General features: G+C 42.0%; 1 protein-coding gene across 4 annotated transcripts in view; it reads right to left on the reverse strand.

Moving 5' to 3' along the window:
- Positions 1–709: 709 nt before the first annotated feature.
- Positions 710–20,214, reverse strand: part of gps1 (G protein pathway suppressor 1) — a 69,686-nt gene continuing 50,181 nt past the window's right edge. For 3 of the 4 annotated variants that reach the window (XM_085963592.1, XM_085963594.1, XM_085963595.1), the window contains 4 exons: positions 13,653–13,733; positions 11,875–12,012; positions 10,588–10,722; positions 710–2,621 (listed from right to left, as the gene is read on the reverse strand). In XM_085963592.1, coding sequence (XP_085819718.1) covers positions 2,547–2,621; positions 10,588–10,722; positions 11,875–12,012; positions 13,653–13,733 — 429 coding nt within the window. In that variant the 3' untranslated portion in view covers positions 710–2,546. Of the gene's footprint in view, positions 2,622–4,792; positions 4,843–10,587; positions 10,723–11,874; positions 12,013–13,652; positions 13,734–20,214 lie in introns of all 4 variants that reach the window. The other variant, XM_085963593.1, reaches the window with a different exon arrangement.

The following is a 20,214-nucleotide window of genomic DNA, read 5'->3' on the forward strand; positions in this document are numbered from 1 at the left end:
AATCATGTTTTAACAATGAATTTCTGCTCATCTTTTCAAACCATTTCCTGGCTTATCAACGTGACATTCTGCAAGTATATGAAATATTCATCCAAGACTCTACATAGCAACTAATTTGATCTCAGTGCAGTGAAGAGTTTATTCTGCCAAAGATCAAATCAAACAGCTGTAGCAGTTTAAATTGTGGGCTGCACGGGTTAAATTTCTACTTTTTTTACTCCATGCCATTTACACAATGCAGTACCATGTAACTTGACATAGCTGCAATTTTGGGTGGAAGGAAAAGAGAAGGTACTTTAATTTCCTGTCTGAGATGGGGGCCAATCCCAGGTCCAAGAGGTGGAATGGCACTGTTGCATCGAACACTGCCCATCCCTCCCACGCGAGAGATGAGGATTTCATCATCTATGTCCCAACACAGAGGGAGGAAAGCAAACCAGTACACGGACTGCCAATCAGTCCCAGGAACTGTAATTGTAACTGGATAGCTGGGTAGACATCAAGATAACAATTAAAGCGTGGAAATTATTTGTGCTTTTGTCCAGTTTTAAAGGGCAAATAAGCTTGACTTCAGACAACTGCCTCAGTTGTTTAAAATGGTAGCCAGGCCTCCATAACTACTTAATGTTTTTCATATAATTACAAAATTTGATTCTAAATTGGTGTGGAAAACATTGTATTGTTGATGTGTAATCTATTACAGCTGTAACAAGAAATACCATTTCTTTTATTCTGACATGACAATGCGTCAGTCCTCATCACACAGTTTGTACAATTAAAAAGGAACATACAGGAACAAAAAAGTGAAACTAGTTACTGTATTGCCCATAAACAGAACAGTTAAAAGATCAAGAGACAAAGCTTGCTTCTTTGCTGGTGATGTGTTTATTCTGTGGGTGTGTTCTAAAGATAATTTACAGAAGTCAAAACTGAAAACAATAAATTGCAAATGCAGTGCTTCAAGAGCAGTTTGAAGAGTTTGAAATTCCACAAGGCAATGCACACCCAAAGAAGAAACCAAATCTCTCACAGATAACAGTGAGTTTCAAGGGTTCACTTGTGTTAAAGAAGCAACTCAAGTCCTATCAGCACTCCCATGTTACTATCTTTCACACTTGTTAAAAAAAAACCTGCAACTCACTGTTAATAGTAAGACATTCTCTCTATATATTCTCTATATTTCTATTTTTGTGTTTTATTACTACTGCAAAATTGTAATTAAATTTCCTTTTATTAAATAAAATAAACCATACTTTTATTTTGAATGTTGCTTGGGAGTGATGCCAGAGTTGAAGAATTTGTATCATACATACAGAGCATTAAAGTTTAAACTAATGGAGAATTCATACTAATGTTGTATGGGTCTTTTTAATACTCATAAGATTGAGCCAACAATTACTGTAGCAATCTAACAACCAATTACTGATCATCAACTATGACATCATATATTTTCATGGGAAAATTAGAGACACCAGTCAATAACATTTAGAATAATGACAAAGGGGAACATTTCTTTCCATGGGCATTGCTGAAAAGTGTTGCAAACTGACAACTAGTGAAATTCAAATGGATAATTCAGGGCAGCCCTGATGCTTTAGCAGTCGATTACTCGAATACCAGATGGTTGTATATTTGAATTCCAGCCTTGACTGACAGTTGAACTTGGTGTCCTTTATTAAAGAGTTAGGTCAATTCTCACTGGGTTATGAAACATTACCAGGCAGCAATGGGGAAGTGAGAGGGGGGGGGGGGGGGGGGGGGGGGAGGCGGGGGCAGGCAAAGAGGAAACATGTTTCTAGGTCTACCTATAGAAGTACACATTTCATCAACCAATTACAAAGCAGCACCGACGGTAGCCATGCAAGAATTTATGGCACAGCCACCCCACCCTCTTGACTGAAGGAAAAAATGTGGCAGTGGAAAGGAAGAATTTTTTAAATGATGGAAAAAAAAAGAGGGAATTTTTAATAAAACTTGGTGTAATTATTACTTTACACCACTGTGACATGTCTTTAAAAGCACTTTTCAACAATGCCTCTAGAATGAATAGAATATCGCACCAATCATAGTCACTGCTTTTCCTTTACTTGTGCGAGAGGCTCCCATAACCCATTTATATTTGCTCCATTCCATAGTCATGGGCCTTTACCACTCATGAACTAACAGTAACGCATTCACTGGTACAATATCCTCCATTTATTATTCCATCACTCTTCACAGTTTTGTAGAAACTAAAACCTTGCCACTCGACTGTTCAGAGCTCTCCCACAGATATCACAATTAGGATCCTGCAAATAATTAAAAAAATGTTTTTAAGTAAAGATTTGGATCCTGTGGCACACAGTTCATCTTCCTCTTTAATCCAAAGGATTTTTTGTTTAACTTAAACAACAAAACTTTCTTCGTGCCCTCAAAAACAGCAGGATAGAGGTTCACTTCTACAATTGTTTGAATTTCTTTAAAGCCAAAAAGCAGTTCTTTGTTGACAGAACTGTGGAAGGCGAAGCACACAGCGCTGGTTCTTCTTTAACAGGGTCTTTATCTCTTTACATATTGGTGCTCATTCGAGTTTGACTGTTTGCAGAATTAAGTTCACCTTGGCTTCCTTCTCGTGGAGGGGACTGTAGAGAAATAAAAACATTAATTAACAGTGAACAGTACTGGCTTTAGAACCAGGGATGCTGGCTTATCCTGTAACGAAAACAAGCTGGAATACACCTATATTAATAAATAACTAACTAAATTACAAGGTCATAATTCAAAATATGGGATCACATGATCATAGACTATAGTAAAATGGAGCTTTAACAAAACAAAGTTAATATCATACACCCTTTCAAGCTTACATGCATCAGGTCAAAAACTGTTAGACCAAAACAATAGTGCCTTGTGAACATTACCTGAGCTTAGAAACTGATTTATAACCTTTACCGCCAGGAATTTTATATTAACAAAATTCATTTTATGAATGTTTGTAACCATTACTTAATGGCAAGAAAACTAAGTAAAAGAGGCAAGAGCTAGGAGTATAAAGTATTATAGCTGATTGTGAAGTTCAATCTCAAGGACAACAGCATCACATAATAACTAATGTGACCTTTAATTTTGTTTTTGGGTGCGCGGCCCATTCAGAATACTGCACGTGCGCGATTTTTCCTATTTAAAAGCGCAGCCACACAGCTTAAAGGGAACATTGTAGTCAGTGGTGTTACAAGATCCCCTCCCACAAAGCTATTTGCGGAATTATTTACTAATTAGCACACACATTACAGTGCAACAACCTGGGTGTGTTCACACATGGTATGTATTTACATTCATATTTCATCTACCACTCAAAAGCGACCCAGCTGAAAGCATCACATATCAGTGTGTCACTCATTTACAGGACAAAATTAGTGATTGCCTGAAACTAGGTCTTATCTATTAAGACACCAATCAAATATCTGATTGATTAAACGTGAACAAATGAAACGCAATTTAATTCAGTGATTACCAATAAACAAAAAGAAAGCAGCAGATAACGGCAAGTCAAAACCACCCAAATTTGTTTTCAAGTTACCAATCTCTACTGCCAAGCAGCAGAAATCAACCAGTCCAATGTCTCCAAAAGTTTTGCATAGTTGATTTAAATAGCCATCTCGAGTTGTCTCCCCACCCCAATATTTGTTGGTAAAAGTAACATTTATAACATAAAATTCTCTAAAAATGAAACAATTTTGAATAAAATGCTCTCAAGAGTTTTCTGTATGGCGTTGTAAATAGGGGGGCAGTAGTGCAGAGTGCTGCTCGATGGGAGGGGGACACTTACCGATTACAGGCACTGCTGGGCTACGGCAAGAGATCGCATTTAGCCAGCAGGCTGAAATGGATAAGGGGAAGGCTGGACAGTCGCACAGTCTGAAGAGCAGGAGATTCAGTGGACTTTAGGCACAGCTGAACAGGTGGGGGAGTCAGAAAACTGCATTGGCAGGCAGGGTGCAATTGCGGTAATCCGGTCAATCAAGCGAGCGGGCGAGGGATTTTTTTGGTGATTGCTGGAAAGGAAAGAAAGTCAGCCAGCAGGGTTGGGTGGCAAGCAGTCTACGAGAGTTGCAGAGGGTTAATGGATTAAAAAAAAAACCCACCTTTATCAACATGGCTGCCAGCTGAGAGAATGAGACTTCAGAGAAATATGTTCCTCCACAGTGACATGTGGTGGCCAGAAGCTGCAGCTTATCATATTAACTGCCAATGCACTCTCAGTTATTCGTTTTAGCAGTTAACAATGTGTGACATTGAAAACCTCAGTCACTGTGCCACCTACTGGCATAATTGGCCTTGCATCTAAAGGTTGACACTTATACAGGAAACTTTGGTTTATCCGGAGGTTGTATGTCCGGAAACCTCGATCTACCAGCAGAAATCAGGAGCCGTTTGGTTAGGTTTTTTTTTCTTCTCGTGGCTTTGTTTTCAACAGTTGGGCTCTGGAAAGTCTCTCTGAAGCTGTTGCTAAGCTACAGAGACGCTTACAAGGTACGGGCTGATTGTTTACAAGCTGATTGTTTACAAGCTGTTGCTAAGCAACAGTGTTTGTTGTCAGATACGGAGATGAAAACCTCCGTATGCTTCAACATTAACTTTGTATGTCCGGCAGTTTTGATAGATCGGCAACAGCTCGGTCCCGTCGGTGCCGGATATAACAAAGTTTCCTGTATTAGACTGAGCCTGACAGAGCAGTTTGCCACGCAATTTGAAATGGAATGTTGCGACCCACTCAGCACTTTTAATACACAATACAGTACATGCTACAAACCTTATTTCCAGTAGTACCTCCTCAGCTTAGTGAAGAAAGCAAGGTGGCAGCTGAAAGGATTGCCAAAACATATTTGAAGCAATTTGATTGGTTCGCCTTCTCGTTTTTGTTTTAAAAATCAGTTGCTGTCTGCCCATTTTTGATTTATAGTTTTTTTTGGTTTACGTTCCTACTTATTACTTGCTGATTGACACAGCCGCTACCTGTTCTGTTGTGATGTCGCTCTTTTAAGAATACAAATTGCGAGTCAACAAAGTGCTGAAATTTGCATATACGCACATGACGCCCCCCCCCCCTCCGCATGCGATCTGCTTATTGACAATTTAATCCAAGCTCTAATTTGAAATAGTTCTTGTGAGCAGAGTACTGGCCTGCTGTTATGGTAGACAGCTGGAAACCTACTTCAATGCAAGGTGGGCTGAAATATTTGCATCTTAAAATATGCTGATTAAAATTTTTGTCCACAAGATAGTTCACATACACGCCATTTCCCCCAGATTCTGTCTCCTCTCTACTGTACTACAACAACAACTTGCATTGATATAGTGCCTTTAACATAGTACTATGTCCCGAGGTACTTCACAGGAGCATAATCAGACAAAAAAATTGACCCCGAACCAAAGAACAAGGTATTTCCTATATTACCAGTGACTACACCACTAAAGTACTTCAGTGGCTGTGAAGCGCTTTGCGGTGGCCTAAGGTTGTGAAAGGCATGATATAAATGCAAGTTCTTTCCTTCTTTCTATTTGGACAGGTCAAAGAGGTAGTTTTTATGGACCATCTTAAAGTAGAGAGAGGTGGAGATGTGGAGGGGTTTAGGGAGGGAGCTCCTAAGCTTAGGGCCTAGGCAGCTGAAGGCTGCGCTGCCAATGGTGGGGCGAAGGAAGTGGGGATGCACAAGAGGCCAGAATTGGAAGTACACAGGATGTTCCCCCTGGCTGGGGAGTCTAGAACCAGGGGTCACAGTCTCAGAATAAGGGGTCAGCCATTTAGGGCTGAGATGATGAGAAATGTCTTCACTCAGAGGGTGGTGAATCTTTGGAATTCTCTACCCCAGAGGGCTGTGGAGGCTCAGTTGTTGAGTATATTCAAGACAGAGAGCGATAATTTTTGAATATTAAGGGAATCACGGGATATGGGGATAGTTCAGGACAGTGGAGATGAGATAGAAGATCAGCCATGATCTTATTGAATGGCGGAGCAGGCTCGAAGCACCAAATGGCCTACTCCTGCTCCTATTTCTTATGTTCTTAGAAGCTCAGTGTCAAATTGAGGTTGTGAACATTCTGGTTCAGCCTGAGACAATGGCCAGGGAGGGGGCTAGGATTGGTGGCTAGGGTTTGTAGTGGGGCCAAAAACCATGGCTTCAGTCTTCCCAATGTTTCATTGGAAGAAATTTTGCCTCATCCAGTACTTGATGACAAACAAGCAGCGTGACAACACAGAGGCAGTGCAGGGTCGAGAGAGGTGGAGGTGAGGTAGAGCTGAGTGCTGTCAGCATACATGTGGAACCTGATGATATGTTTTGGATAGTGTCACCGTAGGGCAGCATGTAGATGAGAAATAGGACAGGGCCAAGGATAGACCTTGGGGGGCTCGAGAGGTAATGGTGCGGGAGTGGGAACAGAAGCCATTGCAAGAGTTTCTCTGGCTACGACTGGAAAGAGAAGAATGGAACCAACCGAGGGCAGTCCCACTCAACTGGACAATGGAGGAGAGGCGTTGGAGGAGGATGCTGTGATAAACAGCTTCAAAGGCTGTAGACAGGTTGAGAAGGAACAGTGCTCTATGGTCACATAGGATGTCATTTGCGACTTTGATTGGGGCTGTTTCAGTGCTGTGAATGGGCGCAAACTTGATTGGAGAGGTTCAAACATGGAGTTGTGGGAAAGATGGCCATGGATTCGGGAGGTGACATGATCAAGAACTTGAGAGAAAAAGTGAGGTTGGAGTTGGGGCGGTAGTTTGCAAGGACAGAGAGGTCTTAGGTGGGTCTTAAGGATGGAGTGAGGACGGCAGATTTGAAAGGGAAGGGGACAGTACCAGAAGGTAACCGTTTACAATATCAGCTAGCATGGGGGCCAGGAATGGAAGTTGCATGCTCAGCAGTTTAGCGGAAAGAGGGTTGAGAGAGCAGGAAGTGGATCTCATGGACAAGATGAGCTCAGAGAAGGCTTGAGGGGGAGATAGACCAACTGGGGAAAAATGAGAGTTCAGTGCTAGGGCAAGGGGAAACCTCATGGGAAATTTGGTTTTGTACTTCTCACAGTATTTATATTTTTTTCTCTATTCAGGTCTTCCTTTTTTCTTTCCCCCATTGTGTCTGGGGTTCTGCATGCCTCTCTATTTTCTCTGTATATCTGTCTCCCTAATTTACACACACACTCTCTCATATATTCATTCACAAACTATGTCTGCCTCTCTCTCTCTCTCCCCCACCCACCCTTCCACACACTGACTTTCTCAATCCCTCTCTGTCTCCCAGTCTATAAAAATAACCAGTTCAAAATAGCATTCAAAACTTACCTTCAAAAAGTTTACAAGAAGGTTTTCAAGTTTAGAATCTTCAGGTAAAACTAAAAACTCAATTATTGTCATAGCTTGAAGAATTCCAGGCTTTGAATAGCAGTGCAGAATGAATGCAGGGAATCATACTGATGCATGTAAGGCGTTTTCCCCACAGTGTTTGCAAATTCAGACTGCAGCATGCAGGGAGTTGTTACTATCTCTTCAGTTGACAAAGTATTTGCTCCGGGAACTAAGAACTCCCGGTTCTTTAGAGGTGCAGAGTCCTCCAACAGTACAGTATCCTTTCATAGACAATTCAAGCACAAACCACTGTTGTGTTGTTAAGTTTAGCTATTTCCATTTTTTTTGGCTTTATTATGTTACACATCTTATTTCCAGTATTAGGTTTCTCAGCTTGTGATAGCAGATGAAAGGGTTTTCAAATAAATTATTTGGAGTCTAATTGATGTGAAGTAAACATCAGGTGAATTAATTAAAATGCTAATCACCATTCAGACAGGAGGTGAGAATCCTGACTTTGTTTGTGAAACATAGAAGATAGGAGCAGGAGTAGGCCATTCGGCCCTTCGAGCCTGCTCCGCCATTCAATGAGATCATGGCTGATCATCCAAATTCAGTACCCTGTCCCTGCCTTCTCCCCATATCCCTTTAGCCTTAAGAAATATATCCAACTCTTTCTTGAATATATTTAATGAACTCGCCTCCACCGCCCTCTGGCAGAGAATTCCACAGGTTCACCACTCTCTGGGTGAAGAAATTCCTCCTCATTTCAGTCCTAAATGAGAGCCTGCAGACATCATGGCTCTGTTATTTTAGGTTTCTTAGAAGTTTGTACATTGCAATGACTGCTTTTGTTTCTTTATACTTTTTAACATTACAACAGTAACTACACTTTAAAAGTACTTCATTGGCTGTAAAGTGCTTTGGGATGTTCGGAGGTAGTGAAAGGCGCTATATAAATGTAAGTCTCCCTCTTTTAAAAGAAGTGTGGCACAGAAATTTGAATTAGACAGTGTGTGATGTCTTAAGTGTGAAAGGAAGTTCATGTGTACATGAACTTTTTATATTGGCCCATAAATTCCGTTCCCTACGGGTGTGTACTCACCCGTAAGGCCAACGGAAGTGCCGGTTTTACGCAAGCACTGCGCATGCGCTGGAAACCAGAACTTCCGTTCTTCAAAGAAAGGGCTTCACTGGTCAAACGCCTGCGCCGGACAGGCGGTGCGCACGGCTGTAACTTCCGGTTTTTTCAGCAGTTGCTTCAGTCCAGGTAAGTCTGAAACAGCTGTGCCTGGAAAAGCAGGAGCAAGGTCTGCTTCTAACAAGGTAAGAGGTGAAGAAAGTAAAAGAAAAACATTTTTTCCACTGATTTATCATTTTAAAATACTTTAAAGAAAGGTAAGTTTATTTTTAGCTCTGTTAAAAACAAATTATTTTTTTCAAAAATTTAAATTAACTGTTTTAAACAAAAATTTATGTAATTTATAGTCATTTTAAAAATGTGATGTTTTTAAAAAATGTATTTGAAGTTTTACTTATGTTTTGGGGCTGATCGCTATTCATAGATTTGACAGGTCTTCCTGTCAAATCTATGAATGGAGATTCCCTGCTCTGATTGGCTCCCCATGGCCCACGGGATCCCAGGGACGCTGCGAACTAGCTGCGCCCCTGGGTTACGCGTGCCCTGCGCACCGGCAGTTTGAGGAGGCACATCAATGGAATTCTGCACCTCCCAGGAGCCCTCCGGTTCAGGCGCAGATTTTTCAGGATCGCAGCCCTCCTGCGAACGGAATTTCTGGGCCAAATTATGATAGTATTTCCCAGGGTATTGCTCATGGGAAGTCTTTGTTTCTAAGGTTACAGATAGTCTCATTCCTGTATCAATAAGGCATTTTGTTATTTTGTGCATGGAAAATGGTAGGCTTTTTGTATAGTTTGCACTTCCTGCAAGCAATATACTTGCTTCCTGTCACATCGGACTCAGTGAACAATGTGATGTGATAGATATTACATATGCATACCAGTTTTGAAAAAAGGCTTAAAATATTTTTTTTTCACTGGAACAGAGAATATTACAGCAGGGAGCCCACGAGTTATTCAAAATTATGGCAGGTTTCGAGAGGCTAAATAGTGAAAGTGTTACCATTGGTTGTGCAGTAAAAAGGGGGCACAGATGGATTATCACTAGAAGAACAAAGTGGGAAGATAGAAGATTTTTTTCCCCACATGGGTTTTAGAACATGGAATGCTTTACCATACGTGCCTATTGAGGCAGAGACTACTTAATTAAAAAGGAATTGGATAAATAGTTGGAGGAAACAATATAAAAAGGGTAAGGGAAAAGGGACTAGACGTCCATCTGAAAAGGTAGCACTGGAACAGGCATAGTGAACGAGATGGTCTCCCTTCTGCGCTATAAATGACTACTGTTTTGAATGTTTTTCTGAAGTGCAGTATTTTTTTTGCGGTTTCTTACTCGAGAGGCTGGCATTTTGAAAACTAATTCACATTGTGATAATGGAAGAAGTTTCATTCAGTGTGATATTTATTTCCACTTATTCTGTAGAAATATATTGTAAAATGTTACAGAACATGCTCCCATTAATATTTTGAAAAATAGGGAGTACTAAGCAACCGCCAAACATTATATGGTATAAAAAGCAAACTATTTAAACGTTTTTGTTAGTAGGACCTATACTTATAATCCTTGAAACTTGAGCATGTAACTTTTTCTTGGAGGGCAGAAAAAAAAAATCACTGTATTCTTTCAGCAAGGAAAGGTTTATTGAAATGGCATAAAAAACAAAATGTACTTGAAAATTTATGTTCTCTTTTTATTTGTTTATTGCACAATACTTTAACCATATGACTAGTAGTCATCAAAAGTGAATATTGTCCAATTGTAGCAAAAGACGGGTAAATTTCATTCTAACATTTGAAATGGACTAGAGGGCATCATAATATCTAGCTGTAACCTCCATGGGGAAAAAAATTGTGCACTTTTCTTTTTAAACTCAACAATTTTTTTTTTACAAAAAAGTTAAATATTGACTGTTTCAGAAGTACTAGTTGAATAAATGTTACAAGCTTTAAATTAGTGGGAACACAGAATGGACATTGTGACTACCTGTACTTTTTCAGGCAAATAATATTTACAGCTAATGTTAGCATTTAATTTGCATTATAGCAATTCCACTAACAGTTAGGCTGACACTGAAAACTGCATAATACCTCGATATAGTTATCATTTAATGCCCAAGTACCTTAACGTGGATTTGATTGCGCAGAATAGCAGCTCGGAGTATCATGGCTTTTGCTCTTCTTTGGAATTCTTTGCCCATCTGCAAGGACTTTTCAAAAGTTGTGCTGCGTTGATCTACGTCCCTGGCATATAGAATCTGCGACCAATAAAAAGAAAATCGGATTAAATATCCTCTTGCCCATTTTTGTTTCAGACACAGAACTCTGAACTAAGGATACTATTCCATGATCTATACATCATCAATATTGTTCTGATGAAAGGTCATCAACCTGAAATGTTAACCCGGTTTCTCTCGCCACAGATGCTGCCTGACCTGCTGAGTATTTCCAGCATTTTCTGTTTTTACATCAATATTGTGTTGGTTGACAAAGTCTGTAGATTAACTAAAATCAGTATTGCATCATGGTTAAATGCCCAGGCCCCACGCGGGGCAGGTTACATTCTAGGTCATTTTGCATATTACACAAATAACAATGAGAAATAAATCTTAGTGCTTTGTTGCTTGAAGCGACACTGGGCATCTTATGCCGAACAATCAATGTTCATTTGCTCTTTAGGAGATGCCTGACACCATTGAGTGACCTCATGGAGAGCATTATTTAAAAACAACTCAAGCAGTAACGATTAATTTCTAGAAAGCTACTAATACTACAGCTAGTTAAGAAAATTCTCTTGCTAAAAAACAGAACCTCAAATGGGCTGCTTTAGAACATGACAATGAAAAAGAATTATAATGCTCATTCATTCATAGTGTTAGTTATAATTTGGCCTGTAATTGTTCCAATTATCTGGCACTTTAAGATCCTCTACAGATTTATTAAATGGTAAGCAATTATTTCCAGCTTTACTTATTAAGCTTTTGACACTTGCAGCAAAGTTCAGGCATTCCAGGATACTGCATCATGCTTAAGTAATTAGCCAGAATAGACATGAATTCCCACAGAGCTACTGATAGTGAACAAAAGGTCATAAAAAGGAGAAGGTACTCATGATAATTCTTCCAAAGTAAAAGCTCATCATTAATACTGTAAATTGAACTTAACCTTTGCAGCAGCTCTTCCACATTCTCAAACCAAATCAATGGAGAAGAGATGATAATGGAAGGACAATCCCATCTTAATTATTGCAGGTGGAGAGTCAGCAATGACATTGCTGTAATTGTACAAAATCAGTATTCAACTCATCAAGCCAGTTTACAAGGACTTGATCTCTGAATGCCACAGTATTTCCAGCGTTAGTGAATTTTAAACCCATATACTGTAAGATGGAGATGACAGCAAAGACTCACCTTGCTATGTGAATCAATTCTACCATTGATTAATCCCTCCAGAATAAGGTGCGTCAACTCATCCTCCAGTGCACCCACTGTGGTGTTGAAAGAAATGGCCATCTTGTTCATGTCAGCAGAAACATATGGGCTGAAATACTAAAAATACACAATGCCTTTTAGGCAGGGCTGGCAAAATCCAACATTCCAGATCACAGATTTACTAAAAAGGTAATATTCAGACATGCTGGCCCTGAACTTGAGGTCAGCAGCAAAGTGAAAGCGTTCACCGCTGGCCCCAAAGTACGCTCCGCACAAGGATCTCGCAAACCCGGAGTCAAGCACTTCGGGTTTTCTGACCTTCAATTCAATTCAACGGAACTTAATGGGGATCCCCTTGTGCGAACTGCTGTGATGTCAACAGGCTGTCTAAGCAGCCAATCAAAAGGCAGAATTCTCAGACAATGAACAAGGAAGTGAGTAAGCCCTTAAAATTCTAACTTTTTGAAGTAGTTGAGAGAGCAAACAAATATTGGGGTTCTCACATGGGGAAAAGGCAAACCTAAAATAAGGATGCATAAATTAAAATTATTTTTTGAAAATTTTCTTAATTTTTATTCTAATTAAAATGGATAAATTTCACACTGCACAAAATAAAAAATTAGTTTTCCAGGCCCTTAACATTTGTTTAGCAGTCAATACGCTGTTAAAACCCTAGTTACGCCTAATCCCTTTGGGTCTAACTTTTATTAAGGAATTTAACAGCATAATCACTGCAGAAGAGTCAAAGTTTTTGTCAGTTTCAATGGTTTACAAGATTTCTCTGATTGCAGGCTCGGGGGGGGGGGGGGGGGGTGGGGGGTGGAGAGCACAGCGCAGTCTGTCACTGACGGACCGCAACTTCGGGATTTCTGCATGCACCAAATTCCGAAGTTACGGTCAGTTTCAAAGGCGGTATGACAGCGTAGTCAGTCATACCGTCTTTGAAACTGACGGCTTGCTCCGAGAGCACGCCATCATACTGAACGCTAATCAGGGCCATTGTTTTTCCATGTCTCCATTGTTTAAATCTACCCATTACTTCTTGAGATTCAGCATGCCCCACTATTATTGAAAATGTAAACTGTAATTTCAGAATTATGTTTTGAGCAATTTGGTAGCTTTCCCAATTTACTGTATTTAGAAGCATAAGATGCTGCTTTGTCCTAAATGTTTCACAAATGCTGTGACCTGCTCAATGAGAACAAACCAACCAACGTGAAAATAAACACCTTGGTGGCATCCTGGACTGCTCCTCATGCTGTCTGCTTCTCAGTTCACATTATTAACAATGGGAGGGCTTTAATTCCATTTGGGAAACCGAGATGAAGACCCATGGTCTATAGTATAGGATGCTACCAATGTTCAAAATAAGAGGGCAAGGTAAATCAGGAAGTAGTCATTCGGTGACAATTTTAAAAGCCTGAAGATTGCAGGAGGAAAGAAACTCTGTGCACTCAACTATCATCTAATTTTTATTGCCTATTCATTATAATTTAATGAAGGCAAATACAAGAATTTATTACAGTATAATTTTGTAAAGACTTCAAAAATTATATTTCACAATTAAAACAGACTACCAAAATTCAAATCAGGCTGGTATGGCCAGGAAGAAGTGGCACAATCAGAATACAAACAAATAGGACTCATTGAAAATAATTGATTACTTAAAATGATGATTAAAGAGATTATTTTATAACTGAGAAATAATTAAGAGCCTTAGTTACTAAGCAGCACCCTGTCATATTTTCTCCACATACCTGAATGAGGGCTCTGTTCCTGATTTGTGTGTAGAGTGTCTTGACGTGTGGAGCTAGGTACATGTCCAGTAGAAGGTTGTCCTGTGAGGAGGAAGGGAAGGAGGGAAAGGAGGAGCGAAAGACAGCACGCGAGAGAAGAAAACAGAAAAAAACACATGCAATGAATGAGCAAGTTGTAGTGTATGTGCCTTTAAGTCAGAACTACTTTTACAGCTCCTGTATACTGTAGTACAGGCAGTGACCACACTGGTATATAAGCTTTGCGCATGCCTCTGTACCCCCAGTCGAGATTACCCTCCTCCAGTAAAGACCTGTTATTTGTTAATGTACAGCATCCGTGTGATTATTTATCCATTGAACCACGGATCTAACAGTGGCGACGAGTGTCGATTTGAATCTACCTGCAACATAAAAGAAAGAGAAAAAAAAATAGTCGAGGCCAGGAACACGGGCGTCGACCACGAGCAACTGCCCAGCAGTCAGGCAGAGATCCAACTTCGCAGGGGAGGCTGTGGAGAGCCGGGCTTGGTTCCCCAGCCACAACGAGCAGTAAGAGACCGACGACAGGTCCAGCGCAGACCCTTCCCGAGCAGCGGCGGCTGAAGCCGACCGACAGCGGAGAGAGAGCAGAGCAGCGTTGACGGGGTAAGACAGAGGGTGAAGAGCGCAGGGCGCAGCCGGGGGTTGAACACCGAGCGGCGTCGAGGAAAATAAAACAAACCGGAGAGAGGGTAAGAAACAGCCGGATTCTAGACTGAGCGGTGTCGAAAAATATCAAAAGAAGAACGCGCAGAGCACAGCCAGGGATCACGGGCTGAACAGGGTCCGCGGGGCGAAGAAAGGGGAGATGCCACTGAGCCGTGGACAAGAAGGAAGAGCGCGGGAGATGCCATTGAGCCGCGGAGAAGCAGGGAGAGCGCGGGAGACGCCATTGAGAAGAAGGAAGAGCGCGGGAGACGCCATTTTGAGAAGCCACAGCGGAGAAGAAGGGCGAGCGCGGGAAGGAAGGAAAGCGTGGGAGATGCCATTTTGTGCCAGCGGAGAAGAAGGGGAAGCGGGGGAGGCGCCATTGGTGATAGTTAACGCACACCCAAGGATGCCGAAGAGTGGCAGTATCTCTACGTTCGACAATGAAGTCGAAGATTGGGCGACATATGTGGAACGTATTGAGGTGTACTGCAGGGCGAATGAAGTGCCAGATGCTAATAAAGCACTGGTTCTGTTAAATTTCATGGGTGCAAAAACTTATGGGTTACTGCGAAATCTAATAACCCCAGAGAAGCCGGTAAACAAGAATTTTGAAAGCATAGTAGAAATCCTACAGGACCACTTAAACCCCACACTGCTGCTGATAGCAGAACGATTTAAGTTCCATAAAAGGAACCAACACAAAGACGAAAGCAATGCTGAGTACCTAACGGAACTGCGCAAGCTATCGAAATACTGCCAGTTTGGAGCGGGACTAGCAGACACGTTAAGGGACAAGTTTGTGTGTGGGCTACAAAGTGAAGGAACCCAGAAACGGCTTCTATCAGAAAAGGACCGTACGCTGGACAAAGCTTTCAGTATGGCAGTATCACACAAAGCGGCCGCAAGGGGCGTTGCAGAGATACAACGGAGACCGCAAGAATATGGCACCAATGAAATGACCTATGGAACAGGGAAGTGCTATCGCTGCGGCAGAACAACACATGACCAGAAAGATTGTTGGTTCAAGGACCAAATGTGCAGACAGTGTGGGAAAGCAGGACACATAGCAAGAGTCTGCAGGTCTGGGAAGAAAATCAACAGTAAGAAATCTCCACAGGAGAAGTACAAAAAGGTACACCAGGTGATGGACAGTGGTTCAGACGAACAGAAAAGTGACACAGACTCCAGAAGCAAGGAGCTGGGTTGTCTGAAACTACATAATGTAACTGAAATGGAGGATCACCAGACTATCTGGGTTACACTCAAGATAGACGAGTCCAAGTGGAAATGGAATGGGACACAGGGCCAGCTCTAGCAGTCATAAATCAAAGAGACTACAAGCAGCTATTTTCACACATACCCTTGAAAGCTACAGAGATTGTCTTGAAGACGTATACGGGGCAAAAAGTCTACCCCAAAGGAAAAAGGGTGAAAGTGACATATAACGGCCAGGAAATACCTAAAATGGATATATATGTATTGCCAAATGGAGGACCACCACTGCTAGGACGTGAATGGATCTGGAAGATACAATTAGATTGGCATTCCATACAGGCACTGAAGGTTGAGGCCAAAAAGGATGACGACGTCACACCTGGACGACTGTCAAAAATGCTAACTGACGCAAAAGAAGTGTTTCAGGTGGGACTAGGAACACTAAAAGGAATAACAGCAACGATTAAAATAGAGGAAAATGCAAGCCCAAAGTTTCTGAAGGCCAGACCAGTGCCTTATGCGATCAGACCAGCTGTTGAAGCAGGGCTGGAAGGGTTGGAACGTTCAGGAGTACTGTCCAAAGCGGACTGGAGCGAGTGGGCTACACCCATCGTTCCTGTAATGAAGAGGTCGTTGAGTAATACGCCTGGGGAACCAAAGAAGGTCCGCATCTGTGGGGATTTTAAGGTGACAGTGAACCCAGTCCTTCACACGGTGCAATATCCGCTTCCACGAATTGAGGATATTTTCGCCTCGCTATCTGGAGGTAAACGCTTCACCAAAATTGATCTAGCCCAGGCGTACTTGCAAATGGAGGTAGAAGAAGCTTCAAAGCATTACCTTACGATCAACACTCAAAGCTCTCTATCAATACAACCGGCTGGTGTTTGGAGTAGCCTCGGCTCCGGCTATCTGGCAAAGGGCGATGGATCAGGTCCTGCAAGGGATTCCAGGGAGCCAGTGTTATTTGGACGACATCTTGGTCACGGGCGAAAATGACGGTGATCACCTCGCCAACTTGGAGAAGGTGCTCACCAGATTAAAGGAGTATGGGCTACGAGCTAATCGCCACAAGTGCGAGTTTTGTCTACGGTATTACACCCGCTGAACACTACTGCAAACAGGGGTATCATGGAAGTGGGATGACGAATGTAGACAAGCTTTCCAGAAGTGTAAAGAATTGATCACATCAAAAGAGGTGTTGGCCCATTTCAACCCAGCACTACCAATTCGTTTGGCATGTGATGCATCACCCTACGGCATTGGAGCGGTGCTGTCGCACAAATTCCCAGGCGGGTTGGCGAGGCCAGTGGCCTTTGCGTCTCGGTCACTAACCTCAGCCGAGCGCAACTACGCCCAGATTGACAGGGAGGCCCTCAGCCTAGTATGGGGAGTAAAAAAATTCAGCCACTATCTGCATGGGCAGAAGTTCACCTTGCTGACTGACCACCAACCACTTGTCTCCATCTTTAGTCCTAAGAAGGGCGTGCCAGTAATGACTGCACAGCGGTTACAAAGATGGTCCCTGTTTCTAGGGGCGAATCAATATGAAATAGAATATAAAGGCACGAAACAGCATGGGAACGCTGATGGGCTATCGCACCTGCCACTGCCTACTGTGGAGGAAGCACCAGCAGTGGACCCTATCGAGATATTTTATTCGTCGATAATTGAACGATTGCCAGTAACAAACGCGGATATAGAGGAGACCCACAATGATCCGACGCTGTCACGGGTATATGAATTGACGGTGAGGGGATGGCCAACACATGGCGACTCACTGTTGCCAGCATTCTCATCCACAAGAGAACAGCTGTCAGTATGCCAGGGGACAGTGATGTATGGATCCAGAGTGGTGATTCCACCCAAGTTAAGGGAGAGAGTGCTAAAGGAGCTACATGAAGGTCATCTGGGGGGAGTGAAAATGAAAAGCCTTGCTAGGGCTTATGTGTGGTGGCCGGGAATCGATCAACAAATCGAAGACCTAACTAAGAGCTGCTTAGGATGCCAGAAGGTCCAAAATGCACCACCACATGCCCCTCTACACCCATGGGAGTGGCCCTCCTCTCCATGGCAACGGGTGCATATTGATTTCGCTGGTCCATTCATGGACTCAATGTTCTTAATAGCAGTGGATGCTCATTCAAAGTGGCCTGAGGTGATAAAAATGTCTTCAACCACTACAGAGAAAATGATTGCAGTCCTACGGACCATATTTGCCAGAAACGGTTTGCCAGAGCAGATTTGCTCTGATAATGGACCACAGTTTGTGTCCGAGTTCCAAAAATTCATGAAAAGGAATGGGGTAAGGCATTACACATCCGCCCCATATCATCCAGCCACAAATGGATTGGCTGAGAGGTTCGTACAAACCTTTAAGAAGGCGATAAAGGCCATGTGCGATGAGGAAATTCCACTACAGCATAAGATGGACAATTTCTTATTAGCCTACCGAAACGCGACACATGCAGTTACCAACCAGACCCCGGCCATGATGTTCTTTAACCGAAGGTTGAGATCTCGTCTGGACTTGCTCAGACCAAATGTGCGAAGAAATGTTGAGGACAAACAATTCCAGCACATCAATGAGAAGCTGACAAGGAGCTTCAATGTAGGGCAACCAGTCTTGGCCCGTGACGATCGAACAGAGAAGTGGCAACCCGGAGCGATATGTACAAGGCAGGGGCCATTAATGTACACAGTGGATGTCGGGGAGAACATTGTGAGACGCCACGTCGATCAGATCTTAGTGTCACAGGAACGCGTCAACCCCATGTCTCGAGTACCTGGGGATGAACCCGACATACTGGTAGCATCTACTTCAGACCCAGTAGCAGTGGAACCCGATGAAAAGGGGTCAGAATCGCCTCTGCACCAAGAACAAGAACCTCTGGAAAGGCGCTATCCCGAAAGGGTCAGGAAGCTGCCCCAAAGACTGAATCTATAAATGGACTTTTGTTATTTAATGTACATGTAAAAATGTTAATTGTTATTTGAATATTAGGGGGTATTATTAATCTAAAAGGGGAGGAATTGTAATGTATGTGCCTTTAAGTCAGAACTACTTTTACAGCTCCTGTATACTGTAGTACCGGCAGTGACCACACCGGTATATAAGCTTTGCGCATGCCTCTGTACCCCCAGTCTAGAGATTACCCTCCTCCAGTAAAGGCCTGTTATTTGTTAATGTACAGCATCCGTGTGATTATTTATCCATTGAACCACGGATCTAACACAAGTAAGTGATCATTACATCACGAAAAAATTTAAAACTTTTCCTAGTCACATGGATTTGTGAAGAAATACAACAAGGGAAACCACTGGGGACATCTGTCCCTGCAAGAGATTGTCATTCTGAACCACAACTCTCACTTCCTGGCCCCTTCATATAGCAACTAAAGACAAGAATGCATAAAATTATAAAAGGAAACCCAAATTAGGATTTTTACCAGTTTTTTTTTATAAAGACAAGAAAACCTGCAAAGCTATGCACATTATAAATGTAAAGGATAACAAAAAAAAGAGGGATTAAAAGCACAAAATTCAAACGCAGGGAAGTTAGTTATGTGAAGCATAATCTGATTTGAAGAATAAGTAACATATCAAAAGTAGAGTAAATCGGCATTTCTCATTCATTTGCTATCCTCTTTTGGAGGTGGGCATTAGGTAAAATTAAGTGGCTAAAATCTTCACAAACTGAATGTCCTTTGCAGCCAAATCCAAACAATGCTTGGTTAAAATGCAAGGATGACTCCACATGGTTACTTTCCAAATGTCCTCTGGTGCAATCAGTTTGAAATGGACAGCAAAGTCTTTCTAATACAGAAACTATTGATACTGTCTCTTACAAAACTATGTGAGGACCATGTTAATGATTGCACAATGCATTGAATCCTTGCATCAACAAGCACAGATATGGTTCATGTAGCTAGTGGTTATTCAGACATTAATAAATAATCACAAATGTTGCATCAGCTCCTGGTTGCTACACAGCTTTCTTTCCCTACTTCAAAAACTGTAGTAGGAATGTCATGGATGTTGGAGCCAAGGTTACAAACTCCATACCTTCAAAAAATGCAAGAGTTGTGCTTTGGGGGTTCTCCCATTACATACATTGAGAAGCATGGGTCTAACTCATGGAACTCAACAAGAGAAATAGAAGCAGTAGTCTACTGTCCCAATATGCAAAATCAGATTCAGCTGTAAAATGACCTGACCCATTCCCTGTCCAGGGAAGAACCACTTGGTCACAGAAGCAGTCTCAATCTGAATCAGTACCAGATTCAGCTCACCTTGCTTGACCATAAAACAAGTTGCTTCCACTATTTAATTTTATCACCTTCTCAAGCTACCTTCTAAAGTCAAGACTAAGATAGGAATAGGAGTAGGCCATTCAGCCCCTCAAGCCCATTCACTCATTCAATTAGATCATGATAAATCTGTACCTCAACTCCATTTACCCGCCTTTGATCCACATCCCTTGATACCCTTACCTAATAAAAATCTGTCGACCTCAGTCTTGAAAATTTCAATTGACCCCGCAAACACAGCCATTACTAAGATTCGGGGAAGAAAATTCCACATTTCCAGTATCCTTTGTGTGGAAAAAGTACTTCTTGATTTCAGTCCTGAATGGCCTAGGTCTAATTTTAAGATC

Source organism: Somniosus microcephalus, chromosome 21 (assembly GCF_052327205.1).
Source record: "Somniosus microcephalus isolate GS21.2 chromosome 21, FLI_Smic_1.0, whole genome shotgun sequence".
Taxonomy (NCBI): domain Eukaryota; kingdom Metazoa; phylum Chordata; class Chondrichthyes; order Squaliformes; family Somniosidae; genus Somniosus; species Somniosus microcephalus.